The sequence below is a fragment of the Anguilla anguilla genome, chromosome 16 (assembly GCF_013347855.1).
Source record: "Anguilla anguilla isolate fAngAng1 chromosome 16, fAngAng1.pri, whole genome shotgun sequence".
Taxonomy (NCBI): Eukaryota; Metazoa; Chordata; class Actinopteri; order Anguilliformes; family Anguillidae; genus Anguilla; species Anguilla anguilla.
In genome coordinates this window covers 9,695,304-9,715,856 of record NC_049216.1, presented here as the reverse complement: position 1 = coordinate 9,715,856, position 20,553 = coordinate 9,695,304, and the positions used below count along the sequence as shown (strand labels likewise).

At 49.5% G+C, this 20,553-nt stretch overlaps 4 protein-coding genes across 9 annotated transcripts in view; 3 read left to right on the top strand and 1 right to left on the bottom strand.

Annotated features, from left to right (window-relative positions):
• Window positions 1–74: 74 nt before the first annotated feature.
• Window positions 75–3,560, bottom strand: ciapin1 (cytokine induced apoptosis inhibitor 1). Of its 2 annotated transcripts, none has more exons than XM_035395999.1 (9): window positions 3,419–3,560; window positions 2,417–2,578; window positions 2,096–2,239; window positions 1,860–1,939; window positions 1,601–1,769; window positions 1,431–1,507; window positions 1,179–1,297; window positions 955–1,033; window positions 75–559 (listed from the first exon to the last, which is right to left on the bottom strand). In XM_035395999.1, exons 2-9 carry the CDS (start codon window positions 2,571–2,573, stop codon window positions 449–451), a joined length of 936 nt encoding a protein of 311 aa, XP_035251890.1. In that variant the 5' UTR covers window positions 2,574–2,578; window positions 3,419–3,560; the 3' UTR covers window positions 75–448. The 2 variants fall into 2 exon arrangements, with proteins under 2 accessions (XP_035251890.1, XP_035251891.1); XM_035396000.1 differs by having other exon boundaries at window positions 3,301–3,436.
• Window positions 3,561–3,629: 69 nt separating this feature from the next.
• LOC118215322 (ubiquinone biosynthesis protein COQ9-B, mitochondrial-like) lies at window positions 3,630–9,679 on the top strand. 2 transcript variants are annotated; one of them, XM_035395997.1, is made up of 10 exons: window positions 3,636–3,724; window positions 4,435–5,083; window positions 5,472–5,613; window positions 5,898–6,040; window positions 6,547–6,631; window positions 7,101–7,205; window positions 7,442–7,597; window positions 9,034–9,087; window positions 9,212–9,248; window positions 9,344–9,679. In XM_035395997.1, the coding sequence occupies exons 1-9, from the start codon at window positions 3,667–3,669 to the stop codon at window positions 9,245–9,247; spliced, it is 1,428 nt and encodes a 475-aa protein (XP_035251888.1). In that variant the 5' UTR covers window positions 3,636–3,666; the 3' UTR covers window position 9,248; window positions 9,344–9,679. The 2 variants fall into 2 exon arrangements, with proteins under 2 accessions (XP_035251889.1, XP_035251888.1); XM_035395998.1 differs by having other exon boundaries at window positions 3,630–3,724; window positions 4,584–5,083; window positions 9,212–9,679.
• Window positions 9,680–10,206: 527 nt separating this feature from the next.
• polr2c (RNA polymerase II subunit C) lies at window positions 10,207–13,801 on the top strand. Of its 3 annotated transcripts, none has more exons than XM_035395971.1 (10): window positions 10,207–10,415; window positions 10,647–10,696; window positions 10,860–10,928; window positions 11,074–11,126; window positions 11,272–11,400; window positions 11,577–11,628; window positions 11,881–12,049; window positions 12,207–12,281; window positions 12,508–12,639; window positions 12,695–13,801. In XM_035395971.1, exons 1-10 carry the CDS (start codon window positions 10,330–10,332, stop codon window positions 12,705–12,707), a joined length of 828 nt encoding a protein of 275 aa, XP_035251862.1. In that variant the 5' UTR covers window positions 10,207–10,329; the 3' UTR covers window positions 12,708–13,801. The 3 variants fall into 3 exon arrangements, with proteins under 3 accessions (XP_035251862.1, XP_035251861.1, XP_035251860.1); XM_035395970.1 differs by having other exon boundaries at window positions 12,508–12,694; window positions 12,750–13,801; XM_035395969.1 differs by having other exon boundaries at window positions 12,508–13,801.
• Window positions 13,802–13,900: 99 nt separating this feature from the next.
• The window catches only part of LOC118215305 (uncharacterized protein KIAA0895-like), a 12,790-nt gene continuing 6,137 nt past the window's right edge, over window positions 13,901–20,553 (top strand). The window contains exons 1-3 of one of the 2 annotated variants that reach the window (XM_035395963.1): window positions 13,901–14,859; window positions 18,171–18,925; window positions 20,491–20,553. The exon at window positions 20,491–20,553 is cut by the window's right edge and continues 81 nt beyond it. In XM_035395963.1, coding sequence (XP_035251854.1) covers window positions 18,212–18,925; window positions 20,491–20,553 — 777 coding nt within the window. In that variant the 5' untranslated portion in view covers window positions 13,901–14,859; window positions 18,171–18,211. Of the gene's footprint in view, window positions 16,156–18,170; window positions 18,926–20,490 lie in introns of both variants that reach the window. The other variant, XM_035395961.1, reaches the window with a different exon arrangement.

The following is a 20,553-nucleotide window of genomic DNA, read 5'->3' as shown; positions in this document are numbered from 1 at the left end:
AAAGGTGTCATAATATCAGCATGTCACAAGACCATCTTTTCAACATTTAATCTGAAGAGAAACTCCACCAAAAACCTGTTGGATACAACTTTATTAAATTACGTATTGTTTGAAGTTTGATTAGCATTTTCCATTTCTGTGGTACTTGTACGTTTCAGACTAAGAATGAAGGAATACACGCCAAATCCACCGGTCGCTCACACCCTGGAGCCACGCCTCCTCTCCGCGCCCTTGCTCGGGTGTGACCGGCGGCGGCGGCTGCAGGCGAGCGTAATTACCCGCGCTCTCTGCAGCGGCTTTTACAGTTCCCACGGCAACCGGCAACTAAAGAACCCTGTCCTAACGTAGCCAAGCGCGGGGGCGGGTGGGGTGTAAGGAGATAAATGAAGGCCGAGGGAGGGAGGGGGGGTGGAATGTGGTGCTGATCCGGGGGGGGGGGGGGGGGCTCTTAGGAATCGGTGAGCTGCGTGCTGGGCACGAAGATCTTCTCTCCGGGTTTGAAGGCGGGCATCCCCAGGTACGGGCAGCTGGCACAGCGGAAGGCGTCGCCCAGGTAACACTGCGGGACAGGTACAGGCACAGGGCTAACGCTCAGACAGCGAACCGTGTTCATCCAATAGGGTTTCACAGGTAACAAGGATTTTTTTTTTTTTTTTTTTTTTTTAAATGTGAGAGTTAAGGGGAAAACAACCCACCATCACAATCAGCTAGTGACATAGCCCTGACTCCACAGGGCTCAATAGCCTGTGCTAAAATCTGTTGTGCATTATGGTTTGGGATATGCATGCATCTGCAAACAGGAGGGCACTGGAAATGCTCGGTGATATTAAGCCGTTATGGATCAATATCACATTTTCAGTTAATTTAGAGCAGTGGGTGGGGTGGAGGGGGTGATAGGGTGGAGAGTGGGGTGGGGGCGAGGAGGTGTAAATCGGAGACTGGGGTGCTACTCACACTTCCACAGGCGGATTTGGGCTGACTGCTCTTCTTGGACGCATTTTTCTCATCCAGCTCCTCAGCAAGGCCACACGTGCTTGGATGGAGAGAGAGTAGCGTTATTCTCCTGCTACACACACCTCTATCACTGCAGCTACAGCGACCGACGCATATGGAATTACTCTACGTACGTGATGATGTCACAATGCCCCCACACACACACGCTCTCTCGTCTCTCTCACCAGTTCTTGCAGGCTTTCTTCTTTTTGCCGGCGCCGTCTCCGCACTTTGCTTTGAGCGATTCGGGGTTGGGCTTCACGAGGTCGTCGGCATCCAGGAGGGCGTCCGAGTCTATCAGGTCCTGCCGGGCGGGAGGGAGGGAGGGAGGGAGGGAGGGAGAGGGGCTTCACGAGGGCCGTCGAATCGAACCGCCGCTCTTAATTCCGCTCGTTCCCTCAGCAGGTGCACGCACGCGTGCAAACGGGCACACTCACCACTTCCTCGTCCTCGATGTCATTGGCCGACAGGGTCCACAGGGAGGCGGCGCCGGGGTCCAGAGCCGGTTTCTCCGCTGAGAGAAAGAAAGACGAGGGGAGGAAATTAAGCTATGAGAGAGGGCTGCAGAAGGAGGGATGAGAAAGGAGGAGAGGAGAGCAGCGCGCACCTGGTTTTGGGGTCTTCTTGGCGAAGGAGATCTTCAGCTGGGTGGAGGAGCCAACCTCGTAGCTGGGCTTGGACCCGGACATGCGCACCCTGCAGAGGGAGTTCCCCTGGTACCCCGTCGCCTCCCGCAGGGACTCCAGCTCCTCCGGGCTCAGGGGTCCCGAGCTTACCTTGGGGAGGAGACGCACCTGTCAGCCTGCGGCGCCCCCTAGAGGCGGGAGTCACTGGACTGCCGACTAGGGCAAAGTCGCGGAACTCACCTCCGTCACGGACACCAGGCCGGACAGCTTCAGGGCCGACGCCAGCTTCTGCGACGTCCTCACCTTGCTGTCCTCACTGCCTGAGAGCAGAGGTCGGGGGTCAAAGGTCAGATTCAAGGTCACACAGAATAACCACCAATGTTTAAAAAAAAAAAAAAAAAAACATGTATAAGTCTGCATTCGCCACGGGGACCATGTAGCAGCCTTGACTGACTTCCCTTGTCCTCCCTGCCTACCTGTGACTGGCTCCTCCAGGAGCACTTTTCCGTCGGGCTTGGTCACTTTGGCCATCTCTGCTAGCGCGTCCAAGCTGTGGACCACGCAGCTGCCGGCAATCAGCCCCGACAGAACCCAGTCGAAGCTGGACGGCTTGTGAGAGGCTGGGAGGGGGAATAATCACCGCTTCAGTTTATCAAATTGAGCTATTTATACAAACTACCCCTTTCCCCCTCAAACACACCGCTCTGCTCCCTCCTTTTTATAGGTACACAGCCCCAGCCCCGCCCCCATCCCCATGAGACATGCATAGCTCCTCCCCTTCCCTCGGTGAAACTCACAGAGATGTAGTCTCTCCATGTTCTCCACAGAAACCTGGCCTGTACTCCCCACTGCAGCTCCCAGGCTCTCTGCGAGCTCTTTCAGTGCTTCTGGCTGGCAGGGCAGGGACCAGACCAGCATCACCTTCTGCCCCTCTTGCACACCAAGGTTCGCCATCGCCTCTGAACACACACACACACACACACACACACACAAACAGAAAATATTACTCCTGTGTTAAACGTTCTCATCCACAAAACGGTTGCCTCGGAGGTGAAACAAGTCGAGAATGATTTCAGGCTTGTGAACTACGCAAAACAGATGGTACGCATCTTCACGTTTATTGACGTAATCGCATCATGTCCATTGTATGGTTCCATTATATTATCCAATCCAATAACAATACATGTTTTGTAAAAATGCTCAGCAATATGGCCTCCGGTACACCTGCCAGGGACTGTCACGAGGACTCCACTCAGCCGGTCAAACGGTAACTGCAGAGCTTCCGCAGCACCACAGGTCGGGTGGGGACAGTTCTGTGTCTGACTGAATGACCTTTTTCATGCGCGTAACATTTTAGTTAAGAGTTCGGCATAGTTATTTTACGTTTGCCAACTGCCTACACGACTGGGTCGCCACAGTTAACTTGTATTTCTGAAACCAATGAAAAACATAAAGCATTTTATGGCTCGTTATATCTTCACAGACGTCTGCACATTTTGAGCACAAACGAGAACGTGTTAACCTGGCTTGCTACACAACAAAAGTAACTCGCGTCAGTTTATATGACGTTATCTCGATAGAGCGAAAACTGGCACACACGCAAGTAATCACATAACACATGCTAAACAGTGTCGTTCTAGTTAACAGTAACTGGGCTGTTGTGTATAGTATTCAGCCTTACCTTACCGGATTCTGTACTTTGCTTCTATTTGTTCACAACAAGAGAACACTTCTAACTTCACAATAGGACCAATTCAATGTGACGCAGATAAGCGCAATCGGCGTGAGCTCACACTTACCAACGTGACTGTTATCACAAAACCCAAATGGAACGTGGCAGAACGGATTGTATTACACAAGGTTTAATAAAGAAACGGTTAGATAACGCGTCGAACTCCAATACTCGATAGATAAACGCTCGCCTTGACTTCCCACAGTCGTGAACTTAACAACACTGACGACGATGTTATTAAAAGACGCTTCCTTGTGAAACTCGTCGCAGGGTAGTGACGTAGCCAACGAAGTCGTTGTGCAGTAGCAGCTGGATATGGCGGCGCTGCTCAGAGGGCTACGTGCTGGGAGGGTCCTACGGGCTCTTGGCAGCGGTGAGCTGGACTTATGTCGTTGGATCAGTCTGTCTAAACTTTTCGTCTCTGAGTCACCGTGCTACCCCATGATGGTGCAAGCTAAATAATTAATGTAACTTTGAAAAATAGCAAGCTAACTTTATGTGGGGCAAGGTGATTGCGAAGGACGGCACAGCTGTCCAGCATTACAGTAACGGTAAAACGTATAACGAACAATTGGACGAGTTATCTTAGCTATTCACAAACTATGTTTTCATGACATGCGATGATAACGTTGATTCGTGGAATGTACGCAAAGGAAGGAGATTGTCCCTTGTTCATATCTTTACAACGCACCGTTTTCACTGATTTGTTGTTTTTAAGTTTACCTGTCATTTGCAGTCACGTTAATGTATCTGAAATCAGAATGTATTACCTCCGCCCACACCACTGACTACAAAATGTTGCTTTCTGTTAGCTTGCTATCTCTATTTACTTCAAATATAAATATAAATGTTTGTAAAAATGTATTATTCAGTTTTCCCCCGCCCACCCGCAGGCTTAACTTTCTCGCTAAGGTATAGCCTAATAGTTCCAATGAGTAAGGTTTTTAAGTGCATGCATATCACAAAGTCTTAGCAGTTGGATTTAAACGGAATTGCAAAGGCATCTGATAATTTTATATTGGGCGAATAATGACTTATAAAATAACGCTTATTACATAAGTTCCTCTGTGGCCCCGCCTCCAGGAATGGTCACGCCCCAGTGCAGCCGCGTGCAGCGCGGCTTCCGTCAGGCTGCCCGACTGAGGTTGCAGGACGAGTCCAAATCAGACCAACTAACCACCGCTGCATCTTCCTCATCCTCCTCCTCTTCCTCACCCTCTGTGGCTCACCAGGCTCAGTCATCAGAGCAGGAAACAGCATCCGCACAGAAAACGTCGGCACCTGAACAAACCATGCCTGAATCTGTGTCTGCACCGACACCTGAGGTGGAGGCAACTGCCCCCACACCTGAGGTGGAGGCTTCTGTTTCTGCACCTGTGCAAGGCGTGCCGGAATCAGCTCCTAGTCCTGCGTCTACACCTGCGCAGGAGTTATCTGAGTCTGCATCTGGTCTGGAGGCATCTGCGCATACGCCCGAGTCAGAGGCATCTGGGCAGGAAGTGTCCGAGTCTGCACCTGAGGAAGAGGGATCTTCATCTGAGGATGAGGCGTCTGCCTCTGAGAAAGAGGCGTCTGCTCAAGCTGCACCTGAGGAAGAGGCGTCTGCGCAGGCAGCGTCTCCGCCCGAGCTGGAAACATCTGCGCAGGCAGCGTCTGCGCCTGCGCCTGAGCTGGAAGCACCTGCGCAGGCGGAGTCTGCGTCTGAGCAGGAGGCTCCGGAGCCCGACCCCAGGTCAGCACCCAGCTCACTTACCTGTAACGTTCTCGCAACGCTGCCGCAACATTGTGTTAACATCACAGCAGCCTTTCATGTACGCTGTGAGAGCGGCGGTCGCCACAGACGGGCGTGTAAGAGGGCCCGGGCTGGTGTAAACGCCCCCGTGCCGCTGTCCTCTGCGGCGCTGCATGCTCTAACCCGGCGGTAACCAACCCTGTTCCTGGAGGTCTGCCGTCCTGCCGGCTTTCACTCCCAACCCTAACGGAGCACACCTCATTCAACAGCTGCTAATTAGCAGGCGTGCCAAATTAGGGTTGGAGTGAAAACCTGCAGGACCGCACAGCTCCAGGCACAGGATCGGTCGCCGCAGCTGTAACCCTAACCGGCTGCTCCGCTTGCGCAGCGGCGCAGACGAGGGCGGGGAGGAGGAGGAGGGCGACGGCTACGAGACGGAGGAGGAGCTCCGGGCGCGAATCCTCGCCACGGCGCTGGACTTCGTCCCGCAGCACGGCTGGTCGGCCGAGGCCATCGCCGCCGCGGCGCAGGTGAGTCCGCCCCCGCCGGCCGCGCAGGCAGTGGGAATACCGCCACGCGGACCTACTGCCGCGTTGATAATCCGGACAGATTACGGATTACAGACAACATGACACTGCAGCGCAGGCTAATGTAATACAGCATTACCGAGTGGTGCGTCTGCACAGTGCCTGGTGAAAAATAACGGCAGGCAGGGGGTGTGGGGGTTTTACACACCGGCGTGTGGACGTCCCGTGCGCGATGGCGGGTTGCGTTTATCGCGAGCGCGTCTCGCTCCCTCTCTCCTGCGCCGCAGGCCGTGGGTCTGTCTTCGGCGGCTTCCGGAATGTTCACCAACGGGGCGGGAGACTTGGTGCTGCACTTCATCTCCGACGGCAACGCCCAGCTGGCCAAGATGCTGGCCGAACATCACAACCAGGTCCAGCTGGGCCAGGCGGAGTGAGTAACTGCTTACACACTCACACACTGCATAGACAAGCACCACATGCACATACCATGGACACACATGCACGCACACACGTACACAGATTGACACATAACACCTTCTACTGCAGCACTAGTATATGCAAGTCCCGGGGTCACAAAGTAAAATTCCTGCCGAGTGTTTCTTCCACCCATGGACTCAACCAACTGATTTCACTAATTAGGTCTACCTCCTGGCTGAAGAATTGTGCTAATGAGAATATTCAGGAAATTCTTGGAAAAAAAAAATACTGCTGAGGACTTTTACTTTCTGAACCTGGATTTTTTTCCACCTCTGGTATCTGTAGCCATTTTCTTTTACAGTGACCCTAAATTCCCGAGTGTTCTAGAATGATCCCTGCTTCTCCGTTGAGGATTACCGCACTGCCCCCACACACCCATTTGTAAGGTGGTGCGCAGTAACTGACGCTGCTGACAGCACGCAGGCTTTGGCTGAGATGGCGGCGTCCTCTCCATTTCAGACCGAAGGAAACGGCGGAGTTCCTGCGATACGCCGTCGAGGCCCGCCTGAGGATGCTCATCCCCCACATCGACACCTGGCCGCAGGTGAACTCTACATCCTCGGTGCTCAAAGCTGCTCATAGCTATTTCCGACATAATGTGGCTTAAAATGTTAAATAATCCCTCTAAACATGAAAAGCGCGTAATTAAGAAAATGAACAGCTTGCTAAAATTCAGGGAATGCAGTTGTGGTTGAAACAAAAACCAGAATACACAGAGGTTCCCCAGGATCGAGTTTCAGTACCTAAGTCTTGCATCACCCCTGGTTACAGGAAAACTGCACCTGGATACAGAAATCACTTCAATTACACCTGACAGTCTCACAACACACATGGTCATAGTTAAGTTTTGTAAAATAAAAGACGGTGTCTTGCTGGCTCTGCAGATACTCAGTTAGCATGTGTGCTTCCTCTGTCTGTAAATTCTGATTCAGTTTGAATTCAAACTCACGCTGTTGATACAATGGCAGATGCCACAGCTGTCCTCTTTGTCCTCTTCCCCTCTCTCTCTGTAGGCCATGAGCATCCTGCTGCTTCCTCATAACATCCCCGACAGCCTGAAGCACCTCTCCACCCTGATAGACGACATCTGGTACTACGCTGGGGACCGCTCCACAGACGTGAGGAATACGCATCACTTCCTCTTCACCTCTGCACCGTCAGGCCTCCGCTCCCTCTCTTTTCCTCTTTTCCTCTTTTCCTAACCTCCCTCCCACCTCACGTTTGCACTGTTCCACACTCTCTCCTTCTCCTTCCCCGTCTCCTTCACTCTCTCAGATTGTAGTCTGTGACTTGGCTGCATTGCTCTGGTGTGTAAAGCTGTGGTGTGTTACGCCCCCTGCCCCCTCCCCCTCAGATGAACTGGTACACGCGCCGCGCGGCTCTGACCGGGGTCTACAACACCACCGAGCTGGTGATGCTGCAGGACTCCTCCCCCGACTTCCAGGACACCTGGGTCTTCCTCGACAAACGCATCCAGGACATCGTCAACATGGCCAACACGGCCAAGCAGGTACCCTCTCGCCCGTGTGCGTGCGTCGCCCCTCACCTGGTTTTATTCGCTGGCTTGGGTCCTCTTCACTGCACCAGCCAATCCACACTCTCCTCTGTGAACTACCTGTGTTTGTAGCGCAGCATGTAGTGCCCTCTAATGGTGTGTATAGTGTTGTGGGTAATGTAGTTCTTCTGGAATGTTGTGGTCTCTGTGTCGTGTAAGGCAAGTAGGATTTAGTCAAGGTTTAAGGTGTGGCAGCGCTGAATGCAGCCCTGCCCAGGCTACTATGAATTATTCACTATTAACAGGTTACCCCTCTGAAAATTTTAATTGATTCAATTCATAGCAGCCCTATCATTCAATTAAAAATGACCAGCAGAGAGCAAAAGAGACTAGGAAGCCTGGCCTTGCCAGAGAATTACCCCTCTATCTTCACTGTGACAGCAAAAAATGAATACAAGGTAGAGCGCCAAGATACAACAAACACAACCAAGGAAACGCTGACAAACAAAATAAAATGTTTCTGCTCTTCTCCAAAACTTCACTTAAAAACTCTACAAAAAATCCTGTCATAAATACTTCACCTAGCAGGAATTGAGGATGCTGACTCAGCACTGAACAGGGTCAGTTTCATTTATGCCAAGGACAGGCTTATTTAAGACCTGCCAAATCTGCTATCAGTAGAAAATAGAGAGGTGCATTGTCAAGAACAGAGCTATGGACCATGTTATTATTTAGCCTCTTCTGAGGACAAAAAAACCCAAATATTTTTGGAGGTAATTCAGCTCACCGATTGAATAGCTTAAATTAAAAATGGTAGATGTGATCCTGCCTTTGAAAATAGAGCTGGTATTTGTAAATAATAATGAAGTCCACTGTATATTGACTGTCTCTATTTTTAGACAAAGAGTATCACTGCCATCTGAAGGCCATTCATGAAACAGACATCAGGTGTGGCCTAGAAAATGCAATTTTTGGAAGCCTCAACCAATTACTTATATGGGAAGTTAAATGTTCAATTGATATTTTCAATCAAACATAACATTATTATTTTATTTTCTGGACATTCACATATGAACTCAAAATGGTAGCAGTAACCTTGTCATGGTGGGCACTCCAAATAGTTTGTGTTCTGGTTTTTCTCTAGAGAGATGATAAAACCTTCCAGTCAGGGCAATCGCCTGGACGCCTAACATTTGTTCATATGTGAGGGCCTCAGAGTGAATTTTCATTGCATAAGAAATTCCCTACGGGGGAGAGAAACAGGCTGACCAAGTCAGGTCTGACAGGATTGACCATTTTGTAACAATATAACATTGTGTGGACCATGATCAAATAACCTGTATGGAAACATATTGTCTCTCTTGTATGTTGTATTTAAAAGCTAAGTAACTGACAGTAGTGTTGCAATTAATGTCATGTAAACCCTGAGTGTATGTTTGTTTGTCCTGCAGGTGCAGGCCACCGGTGAAGCAGTGGTGCAGGGAATCATGGGAGCTGCAGTCACGGTGAGTGTCGAGACTCAGAGCACCTCCTGATTGGCTGTCAGGATGAGTTCTCAGATTGATATCTCTCTCTTTCTCTCTCTCCCTCGCTCACCCTCTGTCTCCTTTCTGTCTCTCCCCCTCTCAGCTGTCGAACCTCGCAGGCATGAACCAGCGGAGATGAAGTGAGGGAGCGCGCCTGACCCGTCGCCCCACTAAACCGACCTCTGCACCCCCCAGACTGCCCCACCCAATGTCCGTCTGTCTGTCTGTCTGACAGGGCTCGTCACTCGAGCGATCCTGTGCTCACAAAAGCAGCTGACACGCCTGTAGGGGATGAGATGCTGTTCCAGTGGCATGTGGCTGTTTCACCCAGGCAAGGCGATGTCTCTTTCACAGGCGACAGTGCCGAACGTACAGCCCCTCTCTGATCTCCAGACTGAGTCAAGAGACCATGCGGTTCCAGAACCAGAACCAGAACCAGAACACCTCCACTTCTTCCTTAACGCAAACGGCGAGAACAAGAGCAAGCACTGTGCTTGCAACTTTTTTGTGTGGCAGTTTTTTTGCCTTTCTCTATAAAAAGCATGGCAATAAAGAATACTATATATCCTCAGTTATGTGCTGTGGCTGCTCTCCTTCTTCAACATTTATATCCTGAAACAATTACCAGAGAGGAAACGCACAGATTTAGACTGACTTAATGTGTCTAACATTGTATGCATACTGGGCAAATGGGTTTATCACTTTCCCCACATTTACTTAGGTTAAAATAAAATTATTACTCTCGCTGGGGTAGTATTGTATACACTTTGAGATAAAAACGTTTGAAATATCACAACTGAAAAATGTACGACCTTTTCATAAAGATAGATTTAATGACGTGAAGAAATTAATGAGCTCACCAGCCCTACAGACGGCGGTAATGCCCTGGTTTGTTAATATAATGTGAAATTAAAGATACTATATCCTGAAAAAGATACCGTACTTACATGTTGTACGCACAGTGACATTGTGAAACTGGTTACCGGAACTCTTCAGCTTTCTCAGAGTCGGAATACCGGAACTTAAAGAATTTAAGAACTACATCTTGGTTGAAATACACCTCTTAAGTTGTTTATGACCTCTGGCGGAATTCATTTTGCTAGTGTTTCCGGTTCACTGTTGTTGGGTTGCGTTTGTGTGGAGTTGCAACTGGATATAAATTTCCCCTAAATATTTATTTTCTGTTATTTTCTCGCATTCTTGCTCAGTCAACCCTATGCTATGCCGTACGCAAATCAGCCGACGGTGAAAATCACGGAGCTGACGGATGAGAATGTTAAATTTGTGATAGAGAACACCGACTTGGCGTGAGTGCACTTGTTCTATTGGCTAGTTCGCGAGCGTGTTAGCTTCCCGATGTTCCAAAAGTACCGATTCATAAACAACGGACTACCTACACCTTTTTTGATGCGAAGGCTATAATTAATTGGGAAGCTGGTAGCATAGACAGCTTTCATTTGTCGGGCATATTGCATGTTATATATGTTGCGTGCGTTGATGGTTAGTGTGTTTCATGTGTGTCGTTATTATTGTTGCAGGGTGGCGAACTCCATCCGGCGCGTCTTCATGTCAGAAGTGGCAACAATTGGTAAGAAGTGTTTTTAGGATACTATATTAGATTAAATGTATACATTTAACTTGACAGTGAATATAGTTTAAAGTTGTATGCGACTGACGCAGTTGCCTATCAGTTATTATTTACATGTCAATCAATCAGCTAATATCGGTATATTGTCGTCTGACTTTTGTAGCGATAGACTGGATTCAGATCGACGCAAATTCCTCAGTCCTCCACGATGAGTTCATCGCTCACAGAGTCGGTAGGTACTTGGGCTTCGCGCGTTTCCCGTTCGACCTCAAACAACTAGCTTTACTTGAACAACTATTGTTTACGTCTGCTTTAAATCAGTTACCGTAATATGCGCAACGACCTCTTTAATGTTATGGACATGACTCTGGTCGTAGGTCTGGTCCCTTTAACCAGCGATGACATCGTTGACAAGATGCAGTATTCCAGGGTAAGGCCTTTTCTCATAATCTCATATAATGTCCGCTGGAATGATGGGGCTGCTATGAATTTATCTGGATTGTGATTGGTTTGCCATGGGAATTGTGTGTCTGTATCTTTGACACACACACTCTCCCCCTCCATCTCTCTCTCAGGACTGCACGTGTGATGATTTCTGTCCAGAATGTTCTGTGGAACTGACGCTGGATGTTCGCTGCACTGAAGACCAGACGCGTCACGTGACTTCCCGAGATCTCCTGTCCAACAACCCCCGAGTCATCCCTGTGAGTGTGCGCTCACACTCAGGCTTTCTGTCATACGCACACACGCGCATGCTTTTCAGCAGGCATGCTTGTGCTGGTTCGCGTGCATACGCCCTTTTAAATGCTCTCTCAGTGATGGGTATACTCGCATGCGGAATTGTAATTTGCCCTCTTTGTGTGTCTGGTGTGACCACCAGGTTACCTCCAGGAGTCGGGACAACGACCCCAATGACTATGTGGAACAGGACGGTGAGCCTCCCTTCATCAGGAGAACACGCGCACACACACACAAAAACATACACGTGCACACATGCAGAAACACACACACGCACACAGAGGGGACTGGCAGTGTTGCACATCAGCCTAAGCATGACGTAATATTTTACTGTCCTCTCTCTTCGCCTCCATCTCCCCTTCCCTCTTTGTAACCCCCAACCTCCTCCATTGCTCATTTCTCTATGTCTGCTCCACCCTCTCCTCCTTCTCCCCTTCCTCCTGCAGACATCTTGCTGGTGAAGCTGCGAAAGGGGCAGGAGCTGCGTCTCCGAGCGTACGCCAAGAAGGGCTTCGGCAAGGAGCACGCCAAGTGGAACCCCACCGCGGGGGTGTCCTTCGAGTACGACCCCGACAACGCCCTCCGACACACGGTCTACCCCCGCCCGGAGGAATGGTACGCTCCGTCAGCAATGGTCGAGGGAGAGTAGGACTGCGCCAAGTGCAAATGTTGGGGGAGATGGGGTTGGTTGGAGGGATCATTGTACATCTCTATGCTCGTTATCCCCGCTTTCTTGCTCTTGCTGAGGTTGCGCCCCCCCCGTCTCTTTCAGGCCGAAGAGCGAGTACTCTGAGATCGAGGAAGACGAGGTGCAGGCGCCCTACGACCCCAACGGCAAGCCAGAGAGGTGTGTCTCCACGGCTTATTTTCTTTTCTCGCTCTGCTTCCTGTTAGCTGTTGCTATCGGTAATGGAGTCACAGAACCCCCAAATGAAGCAGAGCCAGAGACGGCTCCGACAGCAACAGTCCGACAGTCGCCTCCTCCCTACTGTAGTATTAAGACATGCTGGTGAGGATGTTGAGGAAGGTGATAATGATGAGGATGATGATGAAGGTGTTCCCGGCCCCTGCAGGTTCTATTACAACGTGGAGTCGTGCGGCTCGCTGCGGCCCGAGACCATCGTCATGTCGGCGCTGGCCGTGCTCAAGAAGAAGCTGAGCGACCTGCAGACCCAGCTGAGCCACGAGATCCAGAGCGACGTGCTCACCATCAACTGAGCCAGCACTGACCCAGTACTGACACAGCTCCTACACCATCTACACCATCAACTGAGCCAGCACTGACCCAGTACTGACACAGCTCCTACATCATCTGCACCATCAACTGAGCCAGTACTGACACAGCTCCTACACCACCAACTGAGCCAGTACTGACACACAGCTCCTACACCACCAACTGAGCCAGTGCTGACACACAGCTCCTACATCATCAACTGAGCCAGTGCTGACACACAGCTCCTACATCATCAACTGAGCCAGCACTGACCCAGTGCTGACACACAGCTCTTATACCATCTACACTATCAGCTGAGCCAGCACTGACCCAGTACTGACACACAGCTCCTACATCATCAACTGAGCCAGTACTGACACGCAGCTCCTACACCATCAACTGAGCCAGTACTGACACGCAGCTCCTACACCATCAACTTAGCCAGTGCTGACACACAGCTCCTTTACCATCTACACCATCAACTGAGCCAGCACTGACCCAGTGCTGACACACAGCTCCTACACCATCTACACCATCAACTGAGCCAGCACTGACCCAGTACTGACACACAGCTCCTACACCATCAACTGAGCCAGCACTGACTCAGTACTGACACGCAGCTCCTACACCATCAACTGAGCCAGCACTGACTCAGTGCTGACACACAGCTCCTACACCATCAACTGAGCTATGACCCAATACTGTCTTACTTTTCACACCCTCACTGGCCTCCCTGTCCTGTTGTACTGAGATGCAGGTCAATCAGATGTTCTCATGTGTGGATTATTTGGACGGTTAATCCTACTCTCTCATCATATCAGCTCGTTTAAAGTGCTCAGTGAAGCTCGGCAGCCATAATCCAGAAACACTCCTGGTTTAAGTGCTGAGGCACTCTCATGCGTTTGGACAATGGCAGGGCCGCCCAAAAATTAAACCAAGCTCACCTCATACCATCACCGACCATCCTTTAGTTTCACCTAATGCCATTGTGCTGTTCAGCATTCTCACGGTGGGGCTGGGAGATCAGTAGAAAGGTGGATTTTTTTTTCCTGTGCATTATTTGAACTGTTTGAATGATTCAATCTGGTTTAGAAAATGAGATCTGGTTATGTACCCACTGTTTTATACAAAATAAAAGTGTTTGTCCTGTTAAAGATGTGTGGGGTTCTCAGTGATATATGGGGGCAGGGGCTATTTGTACTGAGTGGACAGAGCTGGGAGGTGACCACACCCTTCTCACAGCAGGAGCCGAGGTCCAGCCCTGGAGTACGCAGTGACGGTTAGGGCTGCAGGGAGAAGGCACGGCTTTGCTCTGGCTGTTGTCCTGCAGGTCAACTGGTTTCCAGCAGAGGGTGGTAAAGAGCCAAAGGTGGTCCTCACTTTCAGCTGTGGCCCTTTCAGTGGTGACCAGAAAGCGAGGCTTCCTGAACTCCTGTATGGGTTTAGCAGTCGTGCGCCATCAGTCACTGACTTATCTATCTAGCCAATAAAAAGACTGCTCTCAGTGAAAGAGCGCTATAATTCACTCGAAATACTGACTCGGTTTACTGTAGAACTCAGGGGCTGCAGGTTCAAAGCTGTACCCTTGATCAAGGAGCCCTGATCTGCTTCAGTAAAATAAGACACTACAAATGTGTATTGTGCAAACACGGAAACTGTCTGCTACGCAAATAAATAAGGCACTGGCAGCCCCGCCCATTTGTGGGAATGTGGTGTTTCGCTCGGCCATAATTGCGTGCCAGTAATCCGCTCCCAAGGGACCGCATCTCAGCCTTCAGCCGCCAGATTTAACTACGGTCGCGAGAAACGGAAATGGAGGACGCCGTGCACCACAAACAGGCATAGTGCAGAGAGAACAGGGACCAAAACGGGCTGTTTCACTCGCGGTCACAAACGAATTAGTCTATATTTTCATCAGAGAAACATCAACTTCTGAGTAGTTTCACGCAGAAGAAACGCATTTCTCTGAAGTGAATGTACTGGTATTCATTGTAGTGAACAGGACTGGAATATATTTTCCTGGAATGGATCGATCTGAATCAGCTTTAAAATGTAAGCAACCCAAAATCATTAGTTTGCCCCTAAACAGAGAAGGCGTGTTATTGTGGAATACTCATAGAGTTCTGGAAGGCTCTTTTGACTGTTTTCCTCACTCAGTCAGCAGCCACAAAGATCAGCACATTGCGCAAGGCCTTCCTTTCCTGACATGAAGGTAAAGACGGGTCCGTTAACCGTGAAATGCTCAGGCCTGGTCAAACGTCACTTACGTAATGTCAGTATCAGGCTAATCCATGCCCTGTAGAAAGTAATAGTCTCTAGCTTCATCGCACACTTCAAACGGCCAGTCGCCGATTTCTGAGACTACGTGCAATGTTTTTTTCTCTCTCCCAAAAGTCGCCCAAAAATGTCTGTTCATTATAGGTCAAAGTTTATCGCAAAGAAAAGCAGAAGTTGGCCGTTCGTTTAGGTGGGAAAACACCATTCTAAAATTACATAAAGTGTTTCAGAGAAAATACTGCAAGAAAGTAGCCTACTGTATAGGACTATAGAATGTTGCAGTAGCTGTAGCACAATGAGTGATATAATGATTTAAATATTTTACAGAAGTGTAACTATGCTAGTATGCTACTCTGTTATGTATGCAATATAGGCACTCAATACATAAACAGTAATGAAATTTCCTTTAGTGCTTCAGAGGTCATATCATTAGGCTACTATTTATGTATTACGTGCTTTAATAATTGAGAAATTAATATAGTTACACTACGTCTTTCTGCATTGTTTTGCTAACAGGACAACTTTCCCCGATTTCTTATCTCCAGTTGCTGTTCGTCAACTCGAGAACATTTTCTGCACTTGGGAACTGAGTTTGAGATTCCTTTTTTAGTATCCTGGGCTCAGACTAGGCAGTTTGTATTTGAATGAAAATATTTCGCGTGAGGCTTGTTACTTGAATGCACTTTGGAATTCAAACCGAACTCTTCTCTCCCTGACGCAGTCTCAACCGTCGTAGTCAGTCTTGGAGATTAATTGTGGGAATACGTGCGTACACGCTTTGTTATCCGAGAGGTCGCTCGTTTTATTTCAATATAAAGGCGAGGATTGGACAAGACTGTGCAGTTACGAGGCTATTTATTAAATTTCCTCCTGCATATTTTTTGTTGCCCGGTTTTAATAACGATCACAATTTCTGCGGTACAAACGATGCCAGAAATTACATAGTTAAAAACTATCACAGTCCACAAAGAGGCGATGCGTGAGCACGTAAGGGGCGGGACGCAGGCGCAGCGCAAGCAACAACGTGATCCATCAGCTGCGGCGCCGTGTCAACTGTTCCAACACAATCCGGTCCGCCCCGCGAGCCCTGAACCGCTACATGCGTATTATCCATCACACACTGCTCCTCCACCGGATATCGGAGACCGCCGACCGCTCCTGCAATGAAGAAAGGCGCCATGAATTAACCACACCATAGAAACCTCAAGAAATCCCCCCAAAACACAGCCAGGTACATTACTTTTATCTCCATGTCTTTCCTATTTTTTCTGTGATCGTTTTGATATGCGCTGTATAGTTTTTCCATTCAATCGGGCTGTTCATTGTCTACGAGCCGATTTCACACCACTCATAAATGACCACATGTTGATAACGAGCCGTCTATATAGCTTAGTATATGTAGGCTGCACATGTATTCATATGTGCTTGATCCGTAATCGCATTTTTCTTTTTTGGCGACTGCGGCAAATCTGCCGCTCGGGTAGGCTACGTGCCCTGCCGGTGATCAACCCGCAAATGGTCTCTTTTTCCAATTTTCACAGCAATGTGTTGGGAGTAGTGGATGGCCAAATGTAGCCCGAGGCCCGAGTCGGACAGGGACCGACGGAGAACGGGTCTCAAGGCAAAACTAGTCTGACAGATCTCGCGATCCATTAAACCAATTAATCAACCCAGATCCCGAGTGTTATGTGCACGCACCACTGCGTGCGATACCACTGCAAACGTCAAACCTGTCAGTTGCACAGGTTAGCAGTTCAGAGCCCCTCGCGCGACTGGGGTCTCTTTTGCTGGTTATATTGCTTTCCGGAAAGTGGCCACGTGTAGATGGAATTTCGGAAAGCCAGTGGGAGCAGTGATTTACGCTGCTAAAGTCCCTAGCTAACAGATAAAACCAGCGAAGCCTTGTGAAATGCCATCAGATCTAACTTTCCTCCAATCTGTGACTGCATTTGTAAAGAAAATACAACCCTGAGGTTAGTACCCCCTTAGCACCCACATGAAAGTAATGTCCAAAGTCATAAGCTGGTGAGTGTGGGGCTGCTTGCGTTCTGTGTGAGCTGTGTGTCCACCTTGTCTCTGCCTGCCATGTATACTGTTCTTATCGGCTTGCAGTCCTTTCAGGCAAGGGGTTCCCAGACTGGGGCCTGGGGACCCCCAGGCATCCACAAAGAATTCCAGTGTCATGTATTACTTATTTATTTTGTAATAAATACAGTACCTTACAGAATTAGTCACAGTGTGATGTATGTGCAAGTCTGATATAGGTACTCCATGATGCCCCATTTGAGACAGACTTTCATGAACAAGTGTGTTAAACAGCTGCTGTGCCTTGGTTAATGTTGGATTATGGCTGTCAAACATTCTCTATTGGGGTGAGGAGATCTTCTAAAAATGAGTTGGCGTACTGAAGTTCTTAAGTGCACACACAGCTGAGATTAGAAAAAAAAGAGGTGTCAGAGTGTAGATTGAAACGTGCCGTCTTTCTCCCGTCTGTGAAATTTTAACCTGACAGTGTGAAAGTACAGCAGAAAGGTCCGGAGCACAGTGGTCTTAAGCAGTGAACACAATGTTGAGCTGTTTCATAGCTGTGCATATGACAGTGTTAAGCTGTTTTATAGCGGCGCATATGACAGTGTTATGCTGTTCTAGAGCAGTGTGTTGCTTGGTATTGCTACTCAGAATATACTCACGATATCTCACGTGTATGTGTATGTGTTTCATCGTTGGAGAAAGTACTAGAAAAAGTACTTTCTCACCTCAGGTCAGTTTTTTTTATCATATCAGTCTTATCTAATCATGACACCCCTACACACACAAACTTTAAAACGCAAACACTCTCACATACTCGTCAAACCTGGGTCAAATACAAATTTCAACATCTAGTCGTTTCTTGTATACAGGATTTATTTGAAAATGCGCTCATACATTGGGGTGAAGTTACAAGTGTCTCAGTTTGAACATTTATACATCTGTGTTTATGGGAAACAATATGTCTGCTGTGTAAATGGATGCAATGTAAATGCTATGTAAAAGTTGTGTAAGTTGCTCTGGATAATAAGCTAAATGTAACACTACCAGGGTCTCAGAGACATTGTCTGAGAGGCCCCAGTGATAGCAGTTGGTCCTGTGTGAAAGCTGTGTGTGAAAGATATCACTTAACTGTTTTGAACCACACCAGCAGGGCTAGTTGTCGTTTAAACAGTAGCGACTCGGGTATTTCAGGTGTGTGCACCTTGTGGTTGTCAGGTGTGTGAAGGTGGAGGGTGAGCGTTGCTGTGGGTGTGGTGATGGTGCTGGACCCCGGTGGAGGCTGCGTGGATCGGGTGGAGGGGGAGGGCCTGGTCAGGGACGGGATGGACGCCCCGGAGCCGGACCCCAAGCCCGGAAAAACCAGGACCAGGAGCCGAACCGGCAGCATCCATAAGAGAGAGACCCCGTCCCACAACGGGCCACGCCCTAGCCCCAGGGATGACCCGGAGCGCGGGGGGTCCGCGGGGGTGGGGCCTTCGAGGGCGGGGCCGATGGGGGCGGGGCCTCGGCCCGAACTGCGCCGCCCCCTCAGCCTGGAGCTGAAGCCGGCCCGGTGGCGCGGGGCGGAGCCAGAGGAGAGGCGGGTCCAGCAGCCGCCCTGGAGGAGCGGCCGGGCCCCCTGCCCCCCCGCCCGCAGCCTGACCAGCCCCGGCTTCATGCGCCGCAGCGAGAGCATCTGCGCCATGAGCGGGGGGGCGGGGGGCGGGGCCGGCCGGGGCCGCATGCGCCCCGCCACCTCCCTGCCCCACATCGCCCGGGTGGGCGGGCCCTCGGCCCTGGCCTCGCCCTCGGCCGGCACGCCCCGGGGGTCCTGCCTGCTGGTGGCCCTGCGCCCCGTCAACATGGAGGAGGAGCGCCGCGCCTTCTTCCAGTCCGACTTCCAGTACGAGCCCCAGTTCCTGTACACCTCCCCCGAGCCCAGCGCCGTGCTCGACAAGTACAGAGAGGGCTCCGACCTCTTCCTCACACAGGTCAGCCTGCCCGTGTGTCTGTCTGCGTGTCCGTCTTTCAGCTTGCCCGTGTGTCTGTCTGCGTGTCCGTCTGTCAGCCTGCCCGTCTGTCTGTCTGCCTGTCTGTCTGTCTGCCTGTCTGTCAGCCTGCCCGTCTGTCTGTCTGCCTGTCTGTCTGTGTGTCCGTCTGTCTGTTTACCTGTTTGTCCGTCTGTCTGTCTGTCCGCCTGTCCAGCAGCCTGTTCATCTCTGTCTGCGTGTCTGTCTGTCAGCCTGCCCGTCTGTCTGTATGCCTGTCTGTCTGTCAGCCTGCCCGTCTGTCTGTCTGCCTGTCTGTCTGTGTGTCCGTCTGTCTATCTGTCTCTTTCTGTCTGTCTGTCTGTCTGTCTGTCTCTTCCTGTCTGTCTGCCTGTCTGCTGTCTGCCTGTCTGTCGGTCCGTCCGCCTGTCTGTCTGTCTTTGTCTGTCTGTCCTGATGGCACACTCTTGTAGAAATATTGCATTGAGCTGTTTGGGAACTTCTCATATCCCTAACTTGCCCTGAATCAAATAATTATTGGACCGTACAATCTCTGCTGATCTCTTAAAAGTTTTAGAAGAAGCATCTGTTTTCACCACTTTCCAGAGTAAATTATGTAGGATTGCACATTTTGGCAAGTGGTATTCGTTGAAAAATTCACAGGGATCTGCAGCGGCGTTTCCGAACTTTACTGGTATAAAGTCAAAGGTATTTCCAGTACATATTTGACGCAGGTCTGGATTTCCATGGAATAGATTTTTTACCACATTTCCATTACATGCTTATTTTCTGTGAGTGTCCCAAGAACCAATGGGCTGCCGCAGTCACATCAGCTGAGGAAAAAAAGGAGTTTACGTCAACGGGGAAAAAGAACATTCTGAACAGTCCGGATGAAGACCTGGTTGATCACTGAACATACTTCATTAGACAGTGTATTTAGAGCAGTCGTATATAAAATATGTAATGTATTTATTTTTTATTGTCTACTAAGTGAAATGAAATACTACATATTGATGTGTGTAGTTTTGTGATGACTGTTAAGAGAAATGAACAGTAAAAATATGCACACATAAATGTATAAATCATTGAACAAAAAATGTTTTATTAAGTAAAAAAAAATACATTTTTAAATGAAAAAGAATAGGAAAGTTTGTAACAGCAGTGTGTATATTTTGCTTGTTGCTGCAGCTGCTCTGGAGAATCAAACATTGTGAATGCAGACGAACTGACTTTGGAGTGGAGATTTCGAACTTCTGCATGCTTCCACAGAATGGTGGCTGTTTGCATATAGGAATGTCACACTCAGTTCACAAAGTAAAAGAACAACACTGAAGTGTCCCTCTCACCCTCTTTTCCTCTGCCCGTCTTTCTTGATGTCCCCCACCTTTCTCTCTGTTATTCTCTCTCCCTATCCCTTCCTCCCTCTGTCTCTGTGCCTCTCTCTCTCGCTCTCTTTCTCTCCCCCCTCTTTCTCTCCCGCTGTCCCTCTCTCCCTCTCCGCCTCTCTTTCTCCCTCTCTCTCCCCCCCCCCACCTTGCCTCCCTCTCCCCCTCCCCCTCTCTCTCCAGGCTGTGGGGATCATGGAGTGCGTGCTGAGGAAGTTTGGCTCGTATGAGAGCTTTGAGGAGGCG